This window comes from Leopardus geoffroyi, chromosome E3 (assembly GCF_018350155.1).
Source record: "Leopardus geoffroyi isolate Oge1 chromosome E3, O.geoffroyi_Oge1_pat1.0, whole genome shotgun sequence".
Taxonomy (NCBI): Eukaryota; Metazoa; Chordata; class Mammalia; order Carnivora; family Felidae; genus Leopardus; species Leopardus geoffroyi.
This window is the reverse complement of record NC_059340.1, coordinates 6,948,985-6,976,736: the sequence shown is the minus strand read 5'-3', so window position 1 is coordinate 6,976,736 and position 27,752 is coordinate 6,948,985. Positions and strand designations below refer to the sequence as shown.

Below are 27,752 nucleotides of genomic sequence, written 5' to 3'. Positions count from 1 at the left end.
GACAGACAAGACGGGGCTCTGCGGCTCCCCAGCAAAGAGTCTTTATATTCCCTGTGGAGTAAAATGTTTGCAAGGTCTTCTAGACCCTTCAATGAGGGGATGCAGGCATGTCAGAGTTTAGGCCAAACACAGGCGGTGAGAAGCAGCAGCTGGGCATTGAGGAGGCTGCCTCAATTAAATATAAATAAAGATGACACACAGGCTTATAGCAGGGTGCTATTCTCTCCAGAGAAGTGAGAAATTTTCTGAAGCCTGTCCCTGAGCATGGTCACCTCTCACAGTGTGGGAGAGATGAGCCCAAGGGACAATTACAAAGCAGAGAGGAATTTCCAATTTTTATCCAGTCATCTCTGGCTTTGGCCCCATACTCCATTACATTCAATCGGTAAATTCTGCTGGGTTTCTTTTAAAGTGTTCTCCTTTTCCCAAGCTGGTTAGGTCTAAAGAACACCAGACTGAAGTGGGCCTTGACACTCACTGTTCACTTGACCCGCACCGGGGCCCGTAAGCTAACTGAATCTCAATCTTACCACTGCGATGGGAGCGGAGGCCAGACCGCACGCCTATGAGCAGCCAAGGCCTGGTGCAAGAGAAAAGCAGAGAGCAAGAGAATGCACGTTCCCTTCTGGGGTCAGCACTGATTCTGTTCAGGCGCCAGTGACAGTAGCGCCAGGCCTGGTGGCCATCAACGAGGGAAACAGTAGTTTTCAGAGGGCTCTGGACTCTCTGGCTGTTTAGCCTTTGGGAAAGGGACAGAGGGAGGGAGGGAAAGGGAGGGAAAGATGGATCCTGGCTTTCCACTGCCAGGTACAGAAGGGGGCAGAAGAGACAGCCACACCCACACCCCCTCGCTATTTTCCATGATGACTCCATTACCTATAAACAGGCGCCATCAGAGTCTTGGTAATAAACCAACTAGATCCTTGGAGAGGCGCGCGAAGGCTTGCCTTATCTATCCTTGGATTCACAGTGAAGAGGTGGCCCCATGCGCCTCCTCAAGATCAGGGAGCAGTACACTCACACTCATTATTGCCCTCTGCTCCCTAACAGGATGTGTGGCCGGTTCCTGAGGCAGCTGGTGGCTGAGGAGAGCCGGCACTCCACCTCCGTGGGACGCCTCCTGCTCCCTGTGCTCCTGGGGTTCCGCCTCGTGCTGCTGGCTGCCAGCGGGGCCGGGGTCTACAGCGACGAGCAGAGTGAATTCGTGTGTCACACCCAGCAGCCAGGCTGCAAGGCCGCCTGCTACGATGCCTTCCACCCCTTCTCCCCACTGCACTTCTGGGTCTTCCAGGTCATCTTGGTGGCTGTGCCCAGCGCCCTCTACATGGGTCTCACTTTGTATCATGTCATCTGGCTTTGGGAAGAGTCAGGAAAGGGGAAGGAGGAGGAGACTCTGATCCGCCGAGGGGAGAAGAGCAGAGATGCCTCCGGTCCTGGAAGCCCCAGGCTGCTCTGGGCCTATGTGGCACAGCTGGGCGTGCGGCTGGTCCTTGAGGGGACAGCCTTGGGGGTACAGTACCATGTGTATGGGTTCAACGTGCCCAGCTCCTTTGCATGTCGCCGAGAGCCTTGCCTTGGTAGTATAACCTGTTACCTGTCCCGCCCATTTGAGAAGACCATCTTCCTAAAGACCATGTTTGGGGTCAGTGGGCTCTGTCTCTTGTTCACGCTTTTGGAACTTGTGCTCCTGGGCCTGGGGCGATGGTGGAGGGCCCGGAAGCACAGATCTCCCCCTTCTAACTACTCCCCAACTTCAGAGAGCACCAGAAGACACAAGGAACCGACTGAAAACTTCCCAGCGGTGGAGACCAAAGAGCCGTTCCGAGAAGCAGGTGAGAAGAGCACTGATGTCCCTCTTTCTTCCTGCTCCTGAGGTCTCTGTCCTGATGACCTCCCAAGGCAGGTCCCTGGACGTCTGGGAGGCACACTTCCTACGTGTTACAAAATAGAAAACCAGGTTCGAGGCAGATGTGTTCTGACCGCTGCTGCTGACCCATCTCCCAACCCTCATCCCCCTCCATTTGCCAATTCCTTCCAATGAACCAGGACCAGGGTTCTCAGCCAGCTGTGCCTCCTGCCCTTCCCTTTAGGTTTCTTCCCACTTAGAAAAAGTCTCAGCTCCTGCTTGATTCTCTACTTTGCAGAGTTATGAAGCCACCTGGTTCGCCTCTGAAGGGAACTCTGCAATTGGATCTTCTTCCGAACATCCAGTGAGTGGGGATTTACTTCTGTGACAAATGAGAGGCTGTTGAAGCATCTCTAAGGGCCATGGTGGGCCACGCTGCCTAAGTCTTGCTGGGAGATTTCCCCCTTGTGCCTTCCTGCCAGAATCCTCTGGCGTCAGCTTTACAATGATCACGGGCTTGGTTCCAGACTCAGACAGCAGAAGCCTCCGTAAAGCTGTGCTTCTCCCCTGTCCTGCACAATAAATTCTGACCACTGCTGTTGGCATTCCTGTGGCTGAATGCGACTTTCCTGTCATAGTGACTCTACTTCCCTGTCCTCTGTTCTTCCACTTTCTCTGCTCCCCCCAACTTTGAAGTCTTGTAACCTATGGATGCCCCCAGCACCGCGGCATATGCCATATTCAGACTGGCCTTCCACGCATATCTAACCCAATGTCCTTTATTTTTTTTTAATGTTTTTTTTTAAATTTATTTATTTTGGGGTGGAGGGGCAGAGAGAGAGGGGGACAGGGAATCCGAAGTGGGCTCTGTGCTGACAGCAGATAGCCTGATGTGGGGCTTGAACTCATGAACCTGTGAGATCATGACTTGAGCTGAAGTCAGATGCTTAACCCACTGAGCCACCCAGGCTCAATCCCCATCAAATTGCTACTTTTTAAACTCATTCCCCTCATTTCCACACAGAAAAGACAGGAGAGTTTTGCTGCTGACTCAGGAAGGGAGGTTTACATCACGGTAGCAGATAACATAAAGCTAAATATCAAACGTCTCTTTTCTGGAGTCTCTCTGTCAAGTCTGCCCAAGGGTATTCCAGCCTGTCACCTTCCTGCAGAAACATCTTCCCCTCCCTCCTTCCTTGCCTTCAAATTCTCAACAAGAGCAGCTACCTAGTTTTGTTTTCTCCTTCTGAATCCCAAATTATCCGTAGGTAAAGTAGGAAGGCTCGTTGCTAAGGAAAGCTATTTGGTTCCCCAGGGGACATTTTGGCAGCAACTAGAAAATTAATAATTTTTCTTTCTGCTATACAAGTGTTTTATAAAGAATCCCTCATCTACTGTAACCAGAGTCCAGCCAAGTGACCAAGGATGGAAAAAAGCAAATGTCATCATTCATAATTCCTCTCTGATAACCCTTTTGAAACAGCTTTATTGAGAAATAGTTCACATGCCATATAATTCACCCATTTAAAGCATACAATTTAATGGCTTTTAGTACAGTCACAGAATTGCACATCTGTTAATACAATTTTAGGACATTTTCATCAACTCAGAAAGAAACCCTGTTATCCTTAGCTTTTACCCACAATCCTCCATGCTTCCCACCCCCCCAACAAACATAAACAACCAATAATATAATTTCTCTCTATATAGATTTTCCTATTCTGGACTGTTCATATAAATAGAATCAATCATACAATATATGGTCTTTGGGACTGGCTTCTTTCACTTAGCACCATGTTTGTTTGTTTTTTTATAAACATATGCAAATTTATTTTAAAAATGTTTATTTATTTTGGAGAGAGAGAGAGAGTGTGAACAGGGGAGGGACAGAGAGAGAGGGAGACAGGAAGTCCGAAGCAGGCTCAGTGCTGTCAGCACAGAGCCTGATGTGTGGCTCGAACCTACAAACTGTGAGATCATGACCTGAGCTGAAGTCAACACTTAACTGACTGAGCCACAAATGCCCCAGCACCATGTTTTTGAAGTTTACCCATGTTGCACAAATCAGTACTACATTCCCATTTATGGTTTAGTATTTCATTGTATGGCTCACCACACATTTTTTGTTCATTTTTAGTTGATGGACTTTTGAATTGTTTCCACTTGTTGGCTATTATGAATAATGGTGCTATGAACATTCATATACTAGTTTTTGTGTGAATATGTCTTCACCTCTCTTGGGTAAATACCTAAGAGTGGAATTGCTGGGGCATATAGTAACTCCTTTTAAGGAACTACCAAACTGTTTTCACAGCAGCTGTACTATTTACATTCCCAGCAGCAATGTATAAATGGGTTCCAATTTATCCACATCTTCGCCAACACTTGGTATTTTCTTTCTTTTTGTTTTCTTCTTTTCTTTCTTATTTGATTTTTAAGACTGTAGTCATCCTAGTGAGGTAAAGTGGTATCCCATTGTGGTTTGATTTGCATTTCCCAAACAATGTTGAGCATCTTTCATGTACTTATGTACTATTTGTATATTTTCTTTGGAGAAAGGTCTACTAATCCTTGGCCCATTTTTAAATTAGGTTGTTTGTATTTTTTTTGTTGAGTTCTTTATATATTCTGGCTCCTAGGTCCTTATCTGACATATGATTTCCAAATATTTTCAACATTCAGTGGGTTGTCTTCCACTTCACTGTTAGTCTCCTTTGATGCATAAGTTTTTAACTTGGATGAAATTCAATTTATCAATTTTTCTTTTGTTGCTTGTGATTTTGGTGTCATATTTAAGAAACCGTTGCCAAATCCATGATCGTGAAGGTTTATACCAGCATTTCCTTCTAAGAGTTTTACAGTTTCAGCTTTACATTTAGGTCTGATTGATTCTGAATTAATTTTTATATATGGCATAAGGGTTAAACTTCATTCTTTTGCACATGGATGTCTAGTTTTCCCAGCACCATTTATGGAAAAGCCCATTTTTCTTCCATATAATGGTTTTTGGCATCCCTGTTGAAAACCCATTGCTTGTCGACGTATGGCACTATTTCTGGACTTTCAATTCTATTTCACTGATCTTTATGTTTATCCCTATCCTGGTATCACATGTTTTGATTGCTGTAGCCTTGTAATAAGGTTTGAAATTGGGCAGTGTGAATCCTTCTTTTCAAGGTTGTTTGGCTCCTTGGGGTCGCTTGAAATTCCGTATAAATAAAGTTGCAAGTTAGTGGGGCTCACTATTTTCAGTAAAGAAGGAAGTTTATCTCAGGCATATGGCAGGACAGAAGCCATAAGAACCTTAAGGTGTCATGGGACCTTATGTTTGTCATTCAGTACACAGGAAGACATATAGACACATACGCACTTATATCACATTCATGGCAAACCTCAATAACTGATGAGAGCATTTCTTTCTTCTTGGTCCATACTAAGATTCCTTCTCAATAAAGTATTCTAATTTTCATAGAAAATGCATTTATTAGTTGTGTAATTTAAACATTTATTTATTTATTATTTATTTATTTATTATTTATATATTTTTAAACATTTAAAAAAGTAGATTTTCCGTTGGGCTTTTGTCAAAAATCCCAAAACGGATCACAGGAATCCCCTTTCCAAGTCATTTAATTGGACGTTCGGTAACTACTGACTGAGCATATTATGGGAAAGGCAGTATCTGATATTGGGATGCAAGAAGAATTTAAAACTTGCATTCATAAGAAAAGGAATAGACAACAATAAAATAAAAAATCCAATGAAGGGAAACAGACAATTCCCTGAAATAGGCAAGCATTTTGCTTGTTGAAAGCCTCAATGGATGTTTCTTGAGGTAGAAAAATGGTTGCTGTATTACAAGTTGGATACCAAAAGGGATGTATCCATGCTTCTGAATCTTAATCACTCCCACTTAAAAAACTTGATCTCTTTTCCACCCACTCTCTGGTCCCAGCAGATCCTTTATAATGTCCTCCTTACGACAGCTCCAGCTCCACTCCCCAGGCATTGTTTTGGCACCTGGTCTTGACCTCCTCAGGCTCCCGCAGCTGGGGCTGAAGCTACAGGATCTGCTCCTTTCTAGCATCTTAGATAACAGCCACTCAGCGGATCACCCCGAGATGGCTTAGCGCATCCCATACCCACAGACCTCCTAGGAGTTGAACCACCGAAGACACCGGTGGGAAGTCTCAGATGTGGGTAAGATCATCTAACCCGAGATTCTTTACCCTGACTTAACTCTTAGAAGCCCCATCTGCGCTGCGTGAACGTGTCCCATGCTCAAAGAATGGGCTTCCTTTACCTGGTGTTTGTCTCGGGTGCTTGGGAAGAAAGAGAGGGAAATCAGGGTGGCAGGGCGACCAGCTATCACCCCACTAGCTCGTGGGCGGCTAAACGCTCCCTTTCCTGCTCCCCTCCTGGAATACTGGCTCTCCAATTCACCCAACACCAGGAGAGTAGGTGGGCTTCGCGGGGGCAGCAGGAAATCCTGCCTTTCCAAGAACTCGACTACTTCTTGAGGGTGGAGGCCAAGAATGAAGGCTGAATGGAAAGAACGGACTTCAGGGAGAGCAAGCCTAAACTGGCCCGACGCCTCATTCGCCCCCACTCCACGCCCAGCTGCACAGACCTCCCTCACCCCAGGCCCTGGCGCTGCAGCACTCCCAGAACGCCCGCCCGACTGCAGCTCGCCAAGGACGCCAGAACTTGACCTCACCTCTCCAACGTGAAGGGCAGGCCAAACTCCTTAGCGCCGCCTCGCTTTGCTCCTTCAGCTTCGGCTCGCGAGGGCTCCTCCGGTCCTCTCTAGGCGTCCCGGAGCAAGTTCCGCATCTCTATTGTTGGCCCGAAGGGCAGCCCGCGTCCCGTCGTGCCCCGCGGCGCCCTTTAGTAGCCGAAACCCCGAGGCTGTCGGGCTCGCGCTCGGGCCCCGCGGCGCGCGCAGAGGGGCCGCCGGTTGGCCAGCGCGCGCCGGGACTGGTCCCGAGGCCCCGGAGGAGGGACGGCACTTTCCCCTCCCCGCCGCCCGCAGTCCCTCGCCTCGCGTCGGACCCCGACCCCGGGGCGGAGAATCGGCATGGAAGCCGAAGACCTCCAGGAAGACCTGACCTGCTCCATCTGCCTGGACTATTTCGAGGACCCGGTGTCCATCGAGTGCGGCCATAACTTCTGCCGCGGCTGCCTGCACCGCAGCTGGGCGCCGGGCGGCGGCGCGTTCCCCTGCCCCGAGTGCCGGCAGCCGTCGGCGCCCGCGGCGCTGCGGCCCAACTGGGCCTTGGCCCGGCTGACGGAGAAGACGCGGCGCCGGCGTCAGGGCCCCGTGCCCCCCGGCCTGTGCGGCCGCCACTGGGAAGCGCTGCGGCTCTTCTGCGAGGACGACCAGCGGCCCGTGTGCTTGGTGTGCAGGGAGTCGCAGGAGCACCAGACGCACACCATGGCGCCCATCGACGAGGCCTTCGCCAGCTACCGGGTGAGCCGGCCGTAGCGGGGCTGCCGGTATTCCCGGAATACCATTGTCATGTCATGTCGTAGGCCATTGTCATGAGAGACCTACGAGGTGGCTGCAATGCCCATTGGAAGTACGACCTCCCCCGCCCCCCACCACCTGTGCGAAGAAATTAAGCGACACACAGATCTCAGAGTTGGGGTTAAAACTGAGATGGGGAGGGTCTGCATAGAATTTTCAAAGTATTGGCCTTTGGGAGCTCCTAGTTTAAGACAGTCATACCGAGGGGGTGTATACCAGTGCCGCCCAATAGAAACACGATGTAATAAAACTTTCCTAGTGGTTAAAAGAAACGGGTGATGCTAATTTTAATAATATGTTTTATTTAACCCAGTTTTCCAAAGTGTTATCATTTGACATCAATCGCTATGAAAAGTTATCAGTGGGACATTTTAGTTACGTTTTTCGTAATAGGACTTTGAAATCTGTGTTTACGTTTACAGCACATGTCAATTCGGACTATCCACAGTTTGGGTGCTCACCTGGCTAATGGATGCTGTATTGGACAGTGCAGGTGTATATCTACAGGGTTTATAGACAACTGATGATTTGGGAAAAGCCTGGCTTGAAGTGCGAGGCCGGGATTTGATACTAGCTTCCTTCATCAGTTGGGAAAAATCACTTACTGTTTGAATTTGGAGATTAATCTGTCCTGCCTATTTTATGGATTAAGGCGCTTCAGTTGAATAAAGCAGTTTATCTTACTTTACTCCAGCCACACTGCCTTTTGTTTCAAGTCTGTTCTCTTTCTCTACCCACACCTTCCATCCTTTACATCTTTTTAGCTTTTAGCTTGAAGACCTTCCTTCATCATCCTTTCCAGAGTAGCCCTACCCCCTTCTATACTGATGGTGTAACTCCAGTGGTCTCCAACAGAACTGGTATCTAGTAAGTACTGGTTGAAAACACAAGTTTAATGATACAAGTTAAAGTATTTTGTAAACTATAAAATGCCATACAGTTTTATCAACTGACTACAAACAGGAAATATGCAAAGTAGCACCATGAACTATACATCCCCCCCTTCACTCAGTAACCTTTATTTATGCTTACTGTAGGCCAGGCATTGTTCTAGAATCTGGACATAAATGGATAAGAAGGACAGGAGCCTTGTCTTGTAGGGTACATAAGCATGTAGACCAATAAGTTCAGTATGTAAGTGAGTTATTCAAGTTTGTATCGAGTACATGGAAGGTCTGAGGAGAAATGGCTTCACGGAGTTGAACATGAACTCACTTTTGAAGGGTGAGTATGATAGGTAAAGGAGAGGATATTCAGGCCGAAGGAACAGCATATTCAGCATGGCTGCTTGGAATGGCATGTGATCAATGTGAGAGGACTGGAAGTTACTTAATATTTTTGGAGGGTAGAGGGAGAGAGGAAGATGGCAGTTAAGTTTGGAGAACCGCTTGGTGTTGCCCTCCTGCCACCTCCTGGCAGTTTCTGTTATTGTAGGGAAGGATTTTTCTAATCTCCCTGGAATTACTATTTTCATTCAGGGGCCCCGTTTCAGATCTCAATTGTAGTAGGATTCAAAAAGACTTAGGTAGAATCTTGGAATACAACCAGCAATACAGGATAATTCACAAATACTGGAATTGTTAAGGGCTTTTAAAAATTGAAAAATTCTATTTAAAATATTTTTTCATTATTATTTTTAAACATTTTTAAAAATGTTTATTTTTGAGAGAGAAAGACACAGTGTGCGAGTGGGGGAGGGGCATAGAGAGGAAGACACAGAATCTGAAACAGGCTCCAGGCTCTAAGCTGTCAGCACAGAGCCTGACACGGGGCTTGAACTCATGAACTGTGAGATCGTGACCTGAGCTGAAGTTGGATGCTTAACTGACTGAGCCACCAAGGCACCCCAATATTTTTTTCATGGTTAAACAAAAGAGAAAACTTAAACAAAAATCTTGATCATATTCAAAAGAACTACTTATCTGATTGCAGTCCTCCCATATACATCGAAGTTGACAGTGATTACAGAGTGGCAGTTGTATAATTGATAAAGGAATAAAATTACTTGAAATAGCTTTCCAAATAGCAGGATTATGTACCTATTTAACAACTAGAGGAAATAAGTAGATTATGTAATATTAGAAAGCATAGTGTAAGAAAGAAAATAACACAGGTGATTTTGTGACGTATAACAGAACTATAGGAAGTCCTTGGCAACCTAATTTTATCCACCCCCCAACATTTCACTATGCGATTTCCAAGCAAACATGAATGACGAAGTTTATAATACCAGTATACCCACATCTAGGTTCTGCCATTAGCATTTTACTCTGTTTATCACCTATCTATCCATCTGTCTGTTCTCTGCATCCATCAATTCTTGTTTCCTTTTGAGGCCTTTAAAGTTAATTGCAGATAGTCCACTTCCTCCTATACTTTAGCATGCTTACCGCCAACCAACCACATTTAGCATTAGTGGTGGTTTTTGAAGTCACATTTAATATAATTAAATATGCACATCTTTAGTGTACATTTGCTGAGCTTTGACAAATGCATACACCTGGGCACCCTAAGCCCTTCTTAAGATAAAGACGATAAAGATTACTGGGACGCCTGGCTGCTCAGTCAGGGGAGCGTGTAACTCTTGATCTCAGGGTTGTAAATTCGAACTGCACATTGGGTGTGGTGCTTACTTAAATCTTAAGACAAAATAAAAAAAGAACATTGTCATCACTGCAGAAAGCTCCTCCATCCTCTCTCCCAGTTAATCTGCTCCCTCTTCCCAACCCAGCTACTGTTCTAATCTTTTTGCACTGACGATTATTTTTGCCTGTTGTGGAACTTCATGTGAACGGAATCCCTTTGCAACCTAGCTTCATCTGCCCCCTCCAACATTTCACTATGCAATTTCCAAGCAAACATGAAAGTGGGAAGAATAGTCTGTACTCCTTTATATGGGCTCCTTTTGCGCAGTGTATCGATTTTGAGATTCACCCATTTTGTGCATATCAGTAGCCTGTTTCTTTTTCCTGCTGAGTCGTATTCCATTTTATGAACATACCGCAGTTGGCTTATCCATCTTTCCATCACTGCATACCTGGGCTGTTTCCAGTTTTTGGCTTTTATGAATAAAGCTGGTATGAGTATTCTCATAGAGGTATTTTTATAGATGCACACTTTCATGTTTCCCGTATCTAGAAGTTGTACTGCTGGGCCTGGGATTGATGTATGCTTAGTTTGACGCCGGACCTTTCCCCAGAGTGGTGGTTCTGTTTCGCACAGCCACGAGCACCATGTGGCCGTGGGGGAGCTCTGGCAGCTCCACACCTTCACCAGTTTTGGTGGTGTCGCTCTTTCCAATGACTTCATTTTGCTGTAGACATTGTCATTTGTAAGTGTGGAAAGAAAAGTGACACCGACTGGTTTTCCTTATTCTCCTAGGGAAGAAAAAAACACTTGCCCTGCTTATTTCTTAGTTCTGTTCATTTTTTTTTTCCTTTTAGCTTTTTATTTTGACACATATTCACACTTCCAGAAAGCTGCCCTAGGCCACTCTTCAGCATTTGACGGTATTCACTGGTTTTTATTTAAATTTTCTCTTCCTTTGGTGTATGAGAAACCATCCTCTCTGGGTTTTTCACCAGCCACCACTCAGCTTAGCTTCTTGGCAGAGTTTTTGTCCTCTGCACACCCCTTAGGTGTGGTTGTTCCTTGTTCCAGCCTATATTGCCTTCTTGATAGACTCTTACTGGGGGATTTTACTCACACCCTGGCTGCACCTGCTGCCTGTGCTCTAACCCTCCCCCCTCAATCTACTTCTGCAGCTCAGATCTCTTGACCCTTAACTGTTAACTGTACTCATCAGGGACACCCCCCCTCCAAACTCAGTTTAGTAAAGTCGAATTTAATTCCCCCCCTCCCATTTACATACTGCTCATTTCCCTGTATTTCCTTATTTGGTAAATAGACCACAGTCCTTCTAGTTGTCAAGCCAGAACCCAGGGGCAAAATCTGGACTCCTTTCTCTCACAGCCATTTGGTCATCTGTTCTTGCTGGTTTTCCTCGTGTGTGTGTGTGTGTGTGTGTGTGTGTGTGTGTGTGTGTGTGCGCGCGCGCGCGCATGTGTGTCTAACCTGTGTGCTTCTGTCTGAGGTCATGTCTGACCTTATGCTACCAGGTGCTGCCCCTCCACAGCCATTTTTGTTAATGCTGATCGACTCCTTTTACTTTTTAATAGCTCATTCAGGTTGTTAAATTCTAAAATCAAGACCAAAATTCATAAAAGTTTTAGTCCCCACCCTCCCAAACTTCCAAGCCATTTCTATTCCCCAGAAATAACCAGTGTTAATCTTTAGGTGTATGTTCTTCCATATTTTTCTTCTATTTAAATACACACATCCATGCACAGATACATGTGTATTTGTTCTTTTCAAAACAGAATTCTACAATACTATTGTTTTACAGTGTAGTTTTTTTACTTAATAAAACACATCAATATATAGAGAGAGCTACCTGAGATTGGCACAGAGTATCAATATACCATAATTTATTTAATAATTCCCCATGAATGGATAATGAATACTGCTGCAGTGAACATTCCTATACATATTATTTTTGCTAGTGTCTTGTTGCACAGATTATTGGAAGTAGGATTATGCACATTTCAGATGGTTTTAAATCCTGTCAGTTGCCCTTCAAAAGGATGGCACCTTTTTACAAAAGTCTCCTACTATTATAGTGTCAGAGGCCTCCCTCACCAGTACAAGGTATTTATTAAGCCTCTAACAGTTTTCATTTTTTGCCAACTTAATAGGCAGGCTCTATAGAGTATTGCAAAGATTTCAGATCAGAATACTTTTTATGCCTAATTCTGTAACTGTCTTCAACATTTTCTCAATCTCATTGCCTGTTCAGCTCTTGAACAAGCAAGATGTTTGCGGAGATGCTTTCTGATATGTGTTTCTGCTGGCAGGAGAAACTTCTTGAGACTCAGTGTAGTCTGACGGCCAAGATGAAGAAAGCTATGCATTTGCAGGACATGGAAGTGAAAAATGCTACTGAGTGGAAGGTAATAGCAGAATCGGTTGAGCCTTTCTTGCCCCTGAGACCCTTCGGTATTGTTGGGAGGAGCTTGCATGATGTTAAGAGTGGTCAGGCCCCTTGCAGATAAGGCGATAGATCAGGAAGTGTGTGTCTCTACTGACCTGTGGCTTTGGGCGATGGGAGTACCACATACTTCATCCCCATCTCTCTAAGGTGGTACCCCTCTCCTTCCCACTTTTTCCTAAATATACTCCCTAGGTTATGGGTGGTCTGAGTCCATGGCATCGTGGAAAGTAAATGGACTTTGCTTTCAGAGATACTGGTCTAGTTGGGAGGCATGATGTGCACTCACAGAAGCACATCTAAAGCTTAATGAGACCAAACAGTAGGTATTCTGGAGGCTAAACTAAGTAATAGATGTGAAAGTGTGTTTTAGTTTAAAAAGTACACAAACAAGGCGTTGCTGTCAGTAGTAGAGCCTCAAGTGTCACAAAGAATGAACTAATACTATACAGGCCAGTACAAAGATACCAAGTGAGTATAAATAAATTAGCGGGAATTTGTGGAGGGTGGGCAGGGGCTTTCTGGAGGAGGTGATTGGGATGGAGGGGCCATGGACTGTTGGGGAGTCACGTGCATGGAATTTAGGAGCAAGGGCAGGACAAGGACTGAGCAAGTGTCATGTGGCCGTAGGAGAAGATGAAGAACCAGCGAATGAGATTCGGTGCAGAGTTTGCAAAGCTGCACCACTTCCTGGCCGAAGAAGAGCAACTGTTTCTTCAGAGACTGAGCAAAGAAGAAGAAGAGACGAAGAAGAAACAGAATGAGAACACGTTAAAGCTCCATCAGACGATCACTTCCTTGAAGCAGCTCATCTTAGAGGTCGGGAGGAAGAGCCAGAGCCCCACCCTGGAGTTGCTGCAGGTGAGACAGTCACACACTGAACTCCCTCTTGTCTTTCCTGGTGAGTGGGTTTAATAGAGGAAATGTGTTCTCTCTGTTGATAATTGTGTTATTACTGTCACTATACAATTAAAGAGTCAAAGATTCACCATTCAGAGGAAATTAACGCAACATTTAGGTATGCTGAGCTCAGGTGCTGTGGAGATACCCAGGTTCGCTTGGTTTGCCTCGCGTCTGAAGCATATCTAAGACTTTTCCATTCATGTTACTTATACATTTATGACTCTTTGTTAAAATAGTAAAATAAAGCAAACCTACAATCACCAAAGAGATAACTGTATCAGTAGTTTTTAAGATAAATTTGTCTTCCTTACTAATTTTTAATCATTATAATCATAGCTTGATAATAACTTTGCTCTTAGCCTCAGATTTTGATAGGTATATTCATTTAAATAATTTCTAATATCTAGCAACTGTTAAAAAGTTATAATTCTAATTTGGTAGCACTTAGGGGCGCCTAGTTGGCCCAGTCAGTAGAAAATGTGACTCTTGATCTCAGGGCTGTGAGTTCAAGCCCCATTTGGGCATGAAGCCTCCTTAAAAAAAAAAAAAAAAAAAGTAATTCATTAGCACTTAGATTTGGGACTTTAAGGCAGTTTATTATATAATCTTTACCTTTATATCCTCAGCAAGTAAAGTATCCTTATAGGTTCTTTCAGTTTTTGGATAGGATCCAATATTTGTAACCGTCTTAGATCCCTCAGAATCTCTCTTCCACATCATGTGACTGAGGAGGAAAGAATTGTTGAAGAGCGCTTCAGTCTGTGATTACTCTTTTTTCCTCACTAGGATACAACGTTCTGCTCTACCTTTAAGGAAGAGAGACACATGGACCCACTCACCAGTTATTTTCAGCAAGAAATTGCTAGGGGAAGGGTATTATAGCTTATGTTAATGTAATGATTTCCAAGAATCGTCTACAACTTTTACAGCTTGCTTAAGCCACGATGTTCCAGTTACATATCCAAATGTATATTCAGCAGAATCTTTGAAATAACACATTGGAACAATTTTTTAAATAGAGGTTTAATATCTACTCAGAATCTGAAGCCTCAAAGATATGCATGAACCAGCAGAATACTTACAAAATATATATCAGCCAATATAAGTGCAACGGTAGGGAAATGATTAAAGAAGGCAGAACTGGATTATAGAGTCTCAGCCGAAGAGAACTTATGTTACTAATCTGTTCACTTATCCATCTATTTTTCCTTTATTTCATCATTTTTAGCCTATAACTCACTTCTTTTCTTCTTAGAACTGTATAGACACCTTAAAAAAAAGATCTATGGAAATATTGAAAAAAAATTCTGTTGTACCTAATTTTTATCTTTTCATTTGAATGTGTTCTTATACAATGTAGAGTATTGCTTTGGTTTATGTATTTTTAATTTATGCAATGATTTAATCTTGCTGCATTCCATCTCTTGCTTCTTTCCTTAGGCACTATGTTTTTGTTTTCTTTTAATTTTCTTTAACATTTATTCATTTTTGAGAGACAGAATGTGAGGGGGAGGGGCAGAGATAGAGAGAGAGAGAGAGAACGAGACAGAATCTGAATCAGGTTCCAGGCTCTGAGCTGTCAGCACAGAGCCCGATGTGGGGCTGAAACCCACGAACTGTGAGACCATGACCTGAGCCGAAGTTGGACGCTTAACCAACTGAGCCACCCAGGCGCCCCTTAGGTACTATGTTTTAAGATCCATTCCTGTTGCTATCTATACAGTACGTTGAACCCACGTGTCTACCTACCACATTTTGTCAGTTTCTTCTTCCAAAGTGGGAAACCCAGGTTGCCCCAACACCATTACCACTACAAATAATGCAGTGAAATCATTAATATCTGCTTTTATTGTTTTTGTTATTATTTTTTTTTATTAGTTCTTGGGTTTGCTCTATAGTTCTTTCTCAGCCTCTGGAGCTGGCATGCCTAGCTCATCTACATTGACCCTTTTGTTTGCTGGTAAATTTATTTATTTATTTATTTATTTATTTATTTATTTATTTATTTATATTTTATAGTTTATTTTAATCTATTTTGAGAGAGAGAGAGAGTGTGTGTGTGTGTGTGTGTATGTGAGCAGGGGAGGGGCAGAGAGACAGAGAGAGAGGGAGAAAGAGAATCCCAAGCAGGCTCCGTGCTGTCAGTACAGAGCCCGATGCAGGGCTTGATCTCCTCATGAGCTGTGAGTTGAAATCAAGAGTTGAACACTTAACCGGTTGAGCCACCCAGGTGCCCCTGCTGGTAAATGTTTTTAAACTATACTTTCACCTTTAAGTATCGTTTGTGTCCATGGATTCGGGCAACATCATTTTTACTGTCATAACAAAATAAACATGTTTAAAAACATTTTAGTATAACATCCATAGAGAAAAATGCATAAATCATAAACCTGACAGATTATCACCAAGTGACCCACCCACGGAACCACCAGCCAAGTCACGTAATAGAACATGAATAGCTTGCCAGGCGCCCTCTGCGTGCCCCAGTCAACACCCCTTCCCTTCTCCCTGAGGGTGTTCTCCCTCCAGACGTCTCACACTGTTCTGTCTGTTTCTGAGTACAACTCTTTCAGCATTTGCTGCTTTTGCTCCACATTGTGTTGTGAAGTTCACCCAGGCTGTCGTAGGTGGCAGCAGACATTTGTTTCCATCACTGTGTACAACTTCTCAACCAGGAGGGATTTTGCTCCCCCAGGGGGCAGTGCTGGAGACATTTTTGGTTGTCACAACGTGAGGGTGGCTACTACCGGCGTCTGGCGTGTAGAGGCCACGGATGCTGCTATACATCCTATAATGCACAGAAGACACCTCCCCCCCAGCTCCCAGCAAAAACTTTTCCAGCCCCAAATGTTAATAGTGCCAGGTTGAAGGCCCTGTTCTGTAGTATTCCATGGTACTAATATACCAAAAATACCATTCACTCTACTGTTAGCAAAATTTGGGTTGTTCCTAGTTTTTATTGTTACAAAACAGTTATGAACATGTCTTTTTTGGTGTACATGTGTCCACATTTCTGTCAGTTATGTACCTGTGAAAGCAATTCCGAGTCACAGGGCATCTGTTGGTTCCAAACGGATGATTCCAAACTGTTTTCCAAAGTGATTGTATCAGTTTACACTGTTACTTGCAGTGTGAGAGAGATCAGTGGCTCTGTGTGATCATCAGTGCTTAGAATTGTCAGCTCTTTACTTTTAGCTGAATGGTATAGAATGTTAGCTCAGGCCCTCAGTCAGCACCCCTTTCCTCCTTCCAAAGGGTAGATGAATTTTGCAAATGACTAATGTGGTTGAGCACTTTTTCATGTGGTAATTAACCATTTTGATACACTTGTTGTTTTTTTTTAAAGCTTTCTTGAGGTGTAATGTACATATCTTATAATTCACCCATACATATACCCATACACTTAAAAGTGTACTTTTTATCATTAAATAAGTGATTTTTATAATTTTCCCTAGTTGTGGAAACCTTACCAAAGTCCAGTTTTAGAGCATTTCCATCACCCCAGTAAGATCACTTTTTGCTTATTTATAGTTAATCTCTGTTCCTGCTTCCAGCCCCTAGACAACTTACTTTCTGACTCTATAGATTTCCCTTTTTGAAATATACCATATAAACAGAGTCATATAATAATGTGGTCTTTTGTGTATGGAATCTTTCATTTATAATGTCTTTGAGGTTTATTCGTGTTATAGCATATATTAGTATTGTATTTATATTCCTTTTTTTTCTTTTATCCCTGAATAGTATTTCATCGTAGACTATACCACATTTTGTTTCTCTTTTCAGTTGATGGACATTTGGGTTGTTTCCACCTTTTGGCTATTAGGAATGATGCTGCCGTGAACATTTGCCTGACATTCTTTGTGTGGACATACATTTTCATTTCTCTTGGGTAGATAGTAGGAGCAGAATTGTTGGGCTGTGTCATATATTTATATTTAATTCTTTAGAAATTGCCAAACTGTTTTCCAAAGTGGCTGAACCATTTTATGTTCCTACCACATCCTCAAGCAACACTGGTTAATGTCTGTGTCTGAAAGAGAATAGATGGAGAAGTAGGCAAAAAGCCAGGAGAGAGTTAGTGTCATGGTGGCAAAGGAGAAAGAATAGGGTTTCAGGGATTGGTTAACATTGTCAGATGGTGCAGAGAGGTCACATGAAGAAAAAGACTCCGTGTATCAGTCCATTGGCTTTGGCAGCATGAGAGCATACATGACATTGACAAAAGCAGTTGACAGAAAAATACCTGCTCCTGAAGTTGAGTACCAGATCTCAGGAGGAAGGGGCATAACTTACTTATGTTTTTCTTCTCTTCACAGAATCCAAAAGATGTGTTGACCAGGTATGAGCGGCTGCTTTCTTATGGGGCCTGAGTGGAATGGTAAAGATACACGCTGAGGAGAGGGGAAACAGGCCTGGGCTCCATAGAACAGTCTGGGCACACCCTGGGAGTCCATGGAGGAGGGATTTTACTGTTGACTTTTGCAAGGGGGAATGGGAGAGTGGTGGTGTGAGCTTTGGGCTTGGAACCTTCCACAGGAGTTGGGGGTCTTGGCTGCCTGAGTTGTCCCCTTTAAGAAGAGCAACCCTCTGTACTTTTCTTAGGAGTGAGAACCAGGATGTGAACTATTCCCCTGAAGTTCTAACAGTGAAGACTGTGTGCAAGATACCCATGATGAAGGAAATGCTGAAACGATTCCAAGGTGAGCAAGGTTGGAGCTCCCTAGAAATCTTTAAAATAAGAGAATAAGCAATGAGAAAAGCCTGGAAAGGAAAGAGGAAACAGAGCATACAGCTAGCATGAAAAGTGGTAAAAACTACTTAGGAATACATGGATATGTGCTTCATTCAAGAAGCATTTACTTAACATATACTGTGGGTTATAAGGTGCCAGTGATACAGAAAGAAAAAGGCCTAAGAATTTAAGCAAACTGGAGAGGCAGACCCATATCACTTACTGTAACATAGTGGGATCTACTGTTTATGGTGGTATGAATAAAATATTATGGAAGTACAGAGAAAGAGCTCTGTTGGGGGTGAAGTGGGGAGGTTTTCACACACAGGTGACATTGATCTGGGATTTGAGGCGTGAGTAGGAGTTTGCCAAGTAGAAAATGGAGGCATACTCATGTAACCAGAGGGAGCAGTGTGAGCCAAGGTGTGGAGGAAATGGAGGGGAGGGTATCCAATGTGACTAAACCATAAGGTGCATTGTGGGAAAAGGCAGGAGCTGAGGTTGAGAAGATGAGCATAGGAAAGTCTGAAGATAAACTTACTGGATCTCCAGGGAAGCACCAAGGCACATAGGTGTTGTCAGAACTACATAGCTGGTTCTCACGTGTACATCTCCATGTGGTAGGTGTCTACTTCCAGCTAAAATGAAGTAATGGGACTGGATTTACTCCTCAGCCTAAAACTTAGCTAACTAAGAAAACTAAAAGAAAACAGATACAGTACATGAAGAGAACAGTTTTCCCAACCCTGGATATCCGGCAGTGCAGGCCAAGGACCCCTGAAAAATGTGACACAAATGAGGTGAGCTCTATGATGGCTCCAGCCTCTAGCCTTGAAAGAGCTTTCAGGCTACTGCAGGGAGGGGTAGTGGAGGTGCAGCCAGGCTGAGGAATGGGGCTGAGTCCAGGGAGAACAAAGCAGTGAGAACTTGCAGAGTACTGGGCAGAGTATTGGTGAGGAGAGGGCCGTCTATAGAGAGAACCCTGATGATCTATGGAGGTGCCCCCTGAGTATTCAGCAGAGTAATGCTTAGCATATGCTTGTGAAAAACTACCTTAGGCTGAGGAAGGCCGTTTCCAAAATGATTAGAAGGAACAGTTCCTGGTGCTCCCACAGGGCCTAGACAATGCCTGTGCCTACCAGCCAGACTGGAAAACTCCTAATTCCTGGGAAAATCTTGCCTCATTAGTAGAGAGTAATTAACCCTACACTGAGTACTGCTTTGGGCCCACCTTAAAAGTCATGAGCTTAAGACCCAAAAGGATCACATTATTTCCAAGTAACTTTATCCTGAGACAAACCATGAGAATTTTAAAAATGAGTACCTAACAATCTAAGTTCACAATGCCTGGTATCCAATCAAAGATTACCGGGTATGCAAAAAGTTAGGAAGGCATGACCCATAATAAGAATAATCGATTGAGACTGACCAGGATTGATCCAGATATTAAAATAAGCTCCGAAGGACTTTATAATACAATTATTATAACTATCCTGTAAAGAGGCATTTGGAGACGTGGAAGATCTAAAAAATCCCAGATCAAACCTCTGGAGATAAAACCACAGTGACTGAGACAAAGAATACACTGGTTGAGATTAATACGTGATTAGATATTACAGAGAAGTAGGTGAGTGAACTTGAAGATGAAGCAGTGGAAACTACAAAGTGAAATGCTCAGGAAAAAAACCTTACAAAATGAAAAAAGCATTGGTGAGCTGGGGGACAATATCATGCAGCCTTACATGTGGTAATTGGGGTCCCTGAATAGATGAACAGGATGGGGATGAGATAGGAAAAAATATCCGAAGAAATAATGGCCAAAAATTTTCCAAATTTGATGAAGACCCTAAGTCCACAGATCGCATAAGCTCAGCAAGCCCTAAAGAATAAGAAATAGGATGGAAACTACACCAAAACCAGTGTTAAGAGAAAATTTCCAAAGCAAGAAGAGAAAAAGGACGTTACTTACAATGGAAAAATAAAGATGACATCATACTTCCCTGAATTCGCCAAACATTTAAATTTTTTTTTTTCAACATTTATTTATTTTTGGGACAGAGAGAGACAGAGCATGAACGGGGGAGGGGCAGAGAGAGAGGGAGACACAGAATCGGAAACAGGCTCCAGGCTCTGAGCCATCAGCCCAGAGCCCGACGCGGGGCTCGAACTCACGGACCGCGAGATCGTGGCCTGGCTGAAGTCGGACGCTTAACCGACTGCGCCACCTAGGCGCCCCATCGCCAAACATTTAAGAAAGAAATCTCCAGGGGCAGCTGGGAGGCTCAGTCCATTAAGTGTCCAACTTCTGCTTAGGTCATAATCTCACGGTTTGTGAGTTCGGGCCCCGTGTCAGGCTCTGTGCTGACAGCTAAGAGCGTGGAGTCTGCTTCAGATTGTGTGTCTCCCTGTCTCTCTCTCTCTCTCTCTCAAAAATAATTCTACGAGGCCTGCGTTATCATGATACCAAAATCAGACAAAGACATTATGAGAGAAAAGGTCTATAGATCAACCTCCCTTATGAACACAGACAGAAAAATTCTAAAGAAAATTTTAGCAAATCGAACCTAACGACATATTGAAAAATAATGCATCACAACCAAATGGGTTTTATTCTAGAAAAGCAGGGTTGGTTTAACATTTGAAAAATCAGTGTAATTCACCACATTAGAAAACTGAAAAAGGGAAAACTATATGATCACCTCAGTAGATGTAGAAAAAACATTTGTCAAAACTTAACATCCATTTCTGATTAAAAAAATCCTCTTGAGAAACTAGAGAGGCATGGAGAGTCTGGGAGGGAAGAGAATTGGGAGGCAGGGAGGCCAGGGAGGAAGTTAGAGACACCGTTAAAGTGGGAGGTGCTGAAAGTCTGAGTGAAGACAGTGGCAGTGAAGACACAGAGGAGGAAAGGAACCTGGGTGGTATTTCCAAAGGTGGATTTGATAGGACTTGGTGACTAATAAGCCATCAAAGGTCAGAGGGAGAGAGGAGTCAGATAACCTCAAGATTTCAAAGTGTGAGTTGTCTGGGTGAAGGTAGTGCTGTTACACCACAGAGAACACAGAAGACAAGATGTCTGCATGTGAAGGGGTATTCGTCTCAAGAGGATGGAAAGGCACAGAATAGTGAGTTCCATTTTGAGTGATCTGTTAGGGGCCTGTGGAGCTTCCCAGTGAACAGCTGGAACCAGGAAAGAGTAAACTTGCTAACGATGACTTTTCTGTGTCCCAGGGCAAAGAACCAGCCTGTCAGCCATCTTGGTCTGGTCCTGATTCAACAAGTCAGAATTGTTAGTGTTTTCCCAACTTTATGCTGATTGTGAAGACTTGGGGCCATGAAATAATGAGCCCCCTGTTTTTAGGTCTTAATCTTTTAGAGCAGAAGGGAAACGAAGATTTCACTTTGCTTAAGGCCACACCCAGCTGAGGATCAGTTGAGAGGCAGTGGGGTATCTCATCCCTAACAGTTCTTGTTAGGAGAAGGATGGGGTGAAGCTGGAAAAGGGGCATTTCTGGAGGTTTGGTGGTAAGTTGTCGCATTATAAATCTCTGCTCTCATTTTCTCTGCAGTGGCTGTAAATCTAGCTGAAGACACGGCCCATCCCAAACTTGTCTTCTCCCAGGAAGGGAGATATGTAAAAAATGGAGCATCAGCCAGTTCTTGGCCATTGTTTTCCTCAGCGTGGGGCTATGTTAGTGGATGGAGGACCCCTCCGAAGACCACACAGTCTGTGGAAAGATTTCAGCACTTACCCTGTGTTTTGGGAAAAAACGTTTTCACTTCAGGGAAACATTACTGGGAAGTTGAGAGCCGAGATAGCCTGGAGATTGCCGTGGGGGTATGTCGGGAGGACATCATGGGGATTGTTGATAGTTCAAAAATGTCCCCCCATGTGGGAATCTGGGCTATTTGTTGGAGTTCTGCTGGCTACCGGCCCCTAATAAGCTTTTCTGTAAGTCCTACCAAGCAAGAGCCTGCTCTTCACCGGGTGGGGGTTTTCCTAGATCACGAGGCTGGGGACATCTCCTTCTACAGTGCTGTGGATGGAGCTCATCTACACACTTTCTCTTGTCCTCACATCTCCTGCCTCCGGCCATTTTTTTGGTTGAGTCCGTTAGCATCTTTAGTCATCCCAGCAGTGACTGGTGGGAAATGAGTCTTCCCCTGCCCAGGAATCTTTGCCTGTACCCTAGCCTGGGGACATGCATCCCTTGGCCCTCTCCTTTCACTCTGTACATACTGGTCCAGGTAGCGCATCAGTACTGTCCATTCAGATTCTAATTTGATGCCTTGTTCAGCTCCCTGTGTGTGCTGTGCACAGAAAGTATGGTGGAGCCTGCTGGTGGCCTTTCCAGCACCCACTTGCCCCATTTCCCTCCTCCTCTTCTGGTTCTTCCTCATTGAGCTGTTTGGTGTGCACCCTCCCTGTGCTTCAGGAGAGGCAGCTCTCCCCAATGCGAGGCAATTCTGGCCAATGAGCTGGGATGAGAAATGTTCCAAGATGCTTCTGGGGAAAGATCATGTAGCTTTAAAAAAGAGGTGTTTAAGGAGACATAGCCCCTCTTCTGACGTTAGTAGCTGTCTTGGAACTGAGGAGAGCACAGTGACAGCGGAAAGGAAGAGGGAACGTGGGCTTTGCTAGCACTGTTGAACTGTTGGAATTCCCTTAATCCCCAATTTCTTGTCAGAGGAGGTTACTGCTCCCTCACCGTACAAGGCAATTCAGGTTGCATTTTTGTATAGGATGGTCTCTTTTCCTGACACTTGACAGATGTGTAGACTGTTTCTGCTCAGTCACATAATTCCTCTACTCTCCAGTAAGTACTGATACCTCCCGATCAGAAAGTTGAGGAAATCTTCCCTTACTCTGCCCAGGCTATGACTCTTTTTCACCCGACCATGCCTACGCCCTCAAGTGTTGATTATGTTTCCATCTGTCAAATTCTTACTGTTGTGTATGCAAGGTATTCACGTCACAGCTAAAACATTGGGAGGCACTTGCCAAGTGTTCACACTGCACTTCTGGCCTCTTCATTAATGCTCTTGTACGACTCCTGCGGAAGCTTGGTGTGAGATGGAAATTAAAATCCTCTTTTTACAAGTAAGAAAACAGATCTTTGGGGTAACTCACTCGGTATTGTTTGGCTGGCAAATGGGAATGCTGGGATTAAATCCAGATCAGTCTGAGGTAAAAGCCTGTTCCCTTTTCTGGTCTTTGTAAGCTTCTGGTTTTTGTAATGCTCTTTATGAGAATTTATTGAATGCAGATTGCATGTCAGCAACATCTTCGTGTTGGGTTTTTATTTTGTTACACATTTTTATCCATTTATATGTCTTTTCCCTCATTTTATCTTTGTTTTCTAGAGTATAAGCTCTCAGGATTGTGACAGGAACTGGGTAGTTACTTTAAAAATAATGATTGTTTCTCTCTGTAAAAGTTGTCCACTTATGGTAGAAAATTCGGAACATACAAAAAATATAAAAAGCTGAAAGTTATTGGTAATTTCACCACTTCTAACATTTTAATGTGTTTCCTCCCAGATTTCTGTAGACTTTCTGGCAGTGATTTAATAGCACCCTCCCTAACCCCTCCTCCCCTCCTATGTCTCTGCCCATCCTGGCTTGTCTTTCTCATCAGCCTGAGCAACCCTCTCATTCAGTGATTTCTGCTGAATTCTCCTTAACTTTCTAAAGTAGTTGCTGTTAGGAGTTGCATTGGGTCCTCTAAAAAGATAGGTTGAAGTCCTACCTGTGAATATGACCTTATTTGGAAATTAAGATGCGGTCATTAGGGTGGGCCCTAACGCAATGTAACTGGCACCCTAATAATAATAGTAATAATAATCTGTGGTGCACACGGAGGTGCCGTGTGAAGACACAGGGAAAATGACTGTGGGAGAGATTGGTGTCATGCTGCCACAAGCCAGCTGAGGGCTGCTAGAACCTGGAAAAGGCAAGGAAGAACCCTTCCCTAGAAGCTTCCGGAGGAACATGCTCCTGCCAACACCTTGATTTGGGACCTCTAGCCTCCAGAACTGTGAGATGGTTAACTTTTGTTATTTTAAGCCGCTGGTTTGTGGCTTGTCACAGAGCCCTAGGAAGCAAATACACTTGCCCATCAGGACTTCCCCTAGTGTCTGCCTTGTTCGTTTCCAGTCCTTGGGAAACTCATTACCACCTTGTCCTCCATCCTCCTCCTGGGCTGTTGAGCCAGGTTGACTGGTTCTGCTACAAAGTCTTGCTCTCTGACTTCAAGTGGGCTATTTGAACTCCTTGGTGAACAAACTTTATTTTTTCATCCCTTGACTTCCTTTTACATTTTTGGTGGCAGTGATTCCAGACCATTTCCTCCTCTTTCAAGGCTTCATGAGCCCTGTCATACTACCGTAGGGGAGGCAAACTTTACCTCTACCTGTCTTAAGTTTTTGGCTGGGCCTCTGACAAGAAATCAGATTAACAAGAGAAAAACAGTTTACTAACACACGCAGCACACACCATGCAGGAGAAACCTAAAGTGAAGAGCAACTCAAAGTGGAGGCTTAGAATTCTGGTTTACATAGTACCTTTAATAAAGAACAACACATTTGTGGAGGACGCAGGAGGAACGTCTTAGCCTTCCAGGTGTGGCAGTCTGTGGGAAGGTAAATGCATGTGAGGAAACTAATGGAGGAAATGTTTGCAGATTCCTCTTTGGTGTTGTCTCCAGCAAAAGGAGAATGTATATCTTGTCTGCAGGCAGAAAAAGGGGAGCTTTTTCTGGGTTTGCTGCTCTTAATTGCCTTCAGCTCAAAATAATTTTTATGCTAAAGGGGCATATTTTGGGCTGACACATTCTGGTTTCCTTCACTGTTATTAAAGAACTTGCATCTTTTACAGAGAAAAATATTCTTCTCTTACTCCACCTAATATATATATATATATATATATATACACACACACACACACATACATATATATATACACACACGTGTATATAATACATATATATATATATATATATATATATTTTTTTTTTTTTCCCTCTTTTGTGAGTCTTGATATTGGCTCCCCTCAGGTATGAGCTGGGACACAGGTATCATATTTACTAAAAATGAAGTAAACTCATGATGCTTCTGATATACAAACAGGACTGTAATAGTTTTCAGTGTTACTTAGGGATTTTTCTGAGTCTTTACTATGTTAACATGTTATGACATATTGGAAGAGGTATTTATTACACAGAATTTCTCAAGCTTATTTCACCACAGGAACTAACTGAGGGACTAATTCAGAGACTTTCCAGAAGATGGTTTGGCAATAACTATCCTACACTTTCTCCAGATGGTCTTGACTCTCTCAGATTTCAACCTAGACTTGCACTGCCTCGCCCTCAAAGTTGGTGGGTATATGCATTGGTGCTCTAAGCACCAATGTCTACACTGTGTGACAGTGGATAAGGCTCTGCTAAGATCTTTTCCCCTGGAGACTGGGCTTTTGTTATGTAGAGCATTCTAGGCACATTTTTCAGTGATTTGTGTTCCTCCCCCTTCCTGACTCTGGTAGGAGGAGATCTTTCTCAACTTTTCATTCTGAGAATTTGGTGGAGTTCCTGGAGTTAAACCCATGAATATATGCTCTCCAGCCCCCTGCCCAGCCCTGCAGCTCCAAGAAGTTTCTCACCCTTAAGCTAGCCCACACTCAATCTCACACTCAATCTTCATCAAAACCATTATTTATTCCTATAAGTTTATAGCTCTGTTGGATTTTGCTTCAGGTAAGGAGATCTTAGCTTTGCCTCTGTGGATTTGCTTGTCTATCCAGATTTTGGGGTGGCAGTTTGCCATGCAACCTAAATTCTCTGATGAGTGCAGGAAAAGCCATTACTTTTCAGTTTTCTCATTTTTTTCTTGTAAGGATGTGAGTTAGGACTTCCCAATTCTTTACATGTAGGAGCTGAAACTGCAAGTCTGTCATAATATATCATAATATTAAAATAGGCTTCTTGTGAGACCTCTGTATGGTTAATTGTGTCAACTCGACTAAAGGGTGCCTAGATAGCTGGTAAAACATTATTTCTGGGTGTGTCTGTGAAGGTATTTCCAGGAGAGATTAACATTTGAACTGATACATTGAGTAAAAAAAAGATCATTTTCACCAAAGTGGGTAGACATTGTCCAATCAATGGAGAGCTGAATAGAACAGAAAGGCAAGTTTCTCCTCTGCATGAGCTGGGACATCCATCTGCCCCAGGGACATTGGCGCTCCTGATTCTTGGGCCTTCAGATGTGGACTGGGACTTATATACCATTGGTCCCCGATTCTTGAGCCTCTGGACCCCAACTGGAACTTACACCATTAGTTCTCCTAGTTTTCAGGTCTTTGGACTTGGATTGAATTACAGCACCAGCTTCCCTGAGTTTCCAGCTTGCAGACAGTAGATTGTGGGACTTCTTGTCCTCCATGGTGACGTGAGCCAATGGCCAGTGATCCATCCATCTTACTGGTTCTGTTTTTCTGGAGGACACCTTGCTTTTTTTTTTTTTTTTTTTTTTTTTTTTTTATATCATCTAGTCTTTCCATTCTTAACTGTTATTCTTAAACGATTCACCTTTAAAGTTATTGTTTCTTCCCAACATGGCCCAGCAGAATAGCTCCCACAGAGAAGGGTGGTGAGAGGAAGGGCTATTCTTCTGTCATCAAGTTAGTGACAAGAGAATACACCATCAATATTCACAAGTATCCATGGAGTGGATTTCAAGAAGTGTGCCCTTTGGGCACTCAAAGAAATTTGGAAATTTGCCATGAAGGAGATGTGAACTTCAGATGTGCACATTGATACCAATGTGGGCCAAAGGAATAAGGAATGTTTCATACCATGTCCATGTGTGGTTGTCCAAAAAACAGCAAGGGTGAAGATTCATCAAACAGGCTTCACACATTGGTTACATATGTACCCATCATCACTTTCAAAAATCTACAGGTAATAGATGTGGATGAGAACTAACCACTGATTGTCAAATAAACATATAAAACTGCAACAGAAAAAGTTATTGTTTGATATAGTTGGATGAAAATATATTATTTTGCTAGTTCTTTTATTAGTTTAATTTTTTCTAAGTTTTTTTCCTTTTTCTGCTTTCTCTAGTTTTATTGTATATTTAAAAAATAAAATTCATTTTATCTCCTATACTTATTGATACTTCTTTTAAAAACCTTTGTAGTCATTGCCATGGGATTTACAGTATACATTTTGAAAAAATCTGAATCTACCTTCAAGTAACGTGTCACTTAATGTGTAGAAAGAGACTTTATAATAGTAGAACTTGTTTTCCAGTCCTTGTTCTATTGTTATCATACATTTCACTTTTTTTGGAGGCAATAAAAACCCAATACATTGTTACTTTTAATGTTTTAAACACTTACTTGCTTTAAACATCTTCTGGTATATTGAAAGTGTAAGGGGGTATGAACTGACAACAACAACACAAAAAGGTGGAAAGGAGACACAATGAATAAACCCAAGTAACTGAAGACTCAAGAGATTTTGGAAAAATGACTTATAACTTATAGACTACATTCCTGCAGCCAAAGAGACTCAGGAAAGAGAAAATCACAGCTCCAGAATCTAGATGTTGACACTTTAGCCTTCTATTCTTCAATGACCTGGCCTATTTTCAGAGTTAAAAGAAAGAATGCAGAAGATAGATAATTCCTT

The 27,752-nt window shown here is 43.3% G+C and overlaps 2 protein-coding genes and 1 long non-coding RNA gene across 7 annotated transcripts in view; all 3 read left to right on the top strand.

Annotated features, from left to right (window-relative positions):
• GJC3 (gap junction protein gamma 3) overlaps window positions 1-2,465 on the top strand; it is a 29,841-nt gene extending 27,376 nt beyond the window's left edge. For 4 of the 5 annotated variants that reach the window (XM_045460942.1, XM_045460941.1, XM_045460940.1 and 1 more), the window contains 2 exons: window positions 1,051-1,832; window positions 2,145-2,465. In XM_045460942.1, coding sequence (XP_045316898.1) covers window positions 1,052-1,832; window positions 2,145-2,152 — 789 coding nt within the window. In that variant the 5' untranslated portion in view covers window position 1,051 and the 3' untranslated portion in view covers window positions 2,153-2,465. Of the gene's footprint in view, window positions 1-735; window positions 1,833-2,144 lie in introns of those variants that run through there. The other variant, XM_045460938.1, reaches the window with a different exon arrangement.
• Window positions 1-27,437, top strand: part of LOC123589195 — a 35,421-nt gene extending 7,984 nt beyond the window's left edge. Inside the window, exon 2 of the long non-coding RNA XR_006708208.1 lies at window positions 22,596-27,437. This is a non-coding gene — a long non-coding RNA (uncharacterized LOC123589195). The remainder of the gene's footprint in view (window positions 1-22,595) is intronic.
• On the top strand, window positions 6,684-27,437 carry TRIM4 (tripartite motif containing 4). The gene is made up of 6 exons (XM_045460913.1): window positions 6,684-7,316; window positions 12,287-12,382; window positions 13,051-13,281; window positions 17,643-17,665; window positions 17,929-18,026; window positions 21,628-27,437. Exons 1-6 carry the CDS (start codon window positions 6,924-6,926, stop codon window positions 22,212-22,214), a joined length of 1,428 nt encoding a protein of 475 aa, XP_045316869.1. The 5' UTR covers window positions 6,684-6,923; the 3' UTR covers window positions 22,215-27,437.
• Window positions 27,438-27,752: the final 315 nt, after the last annotated feature.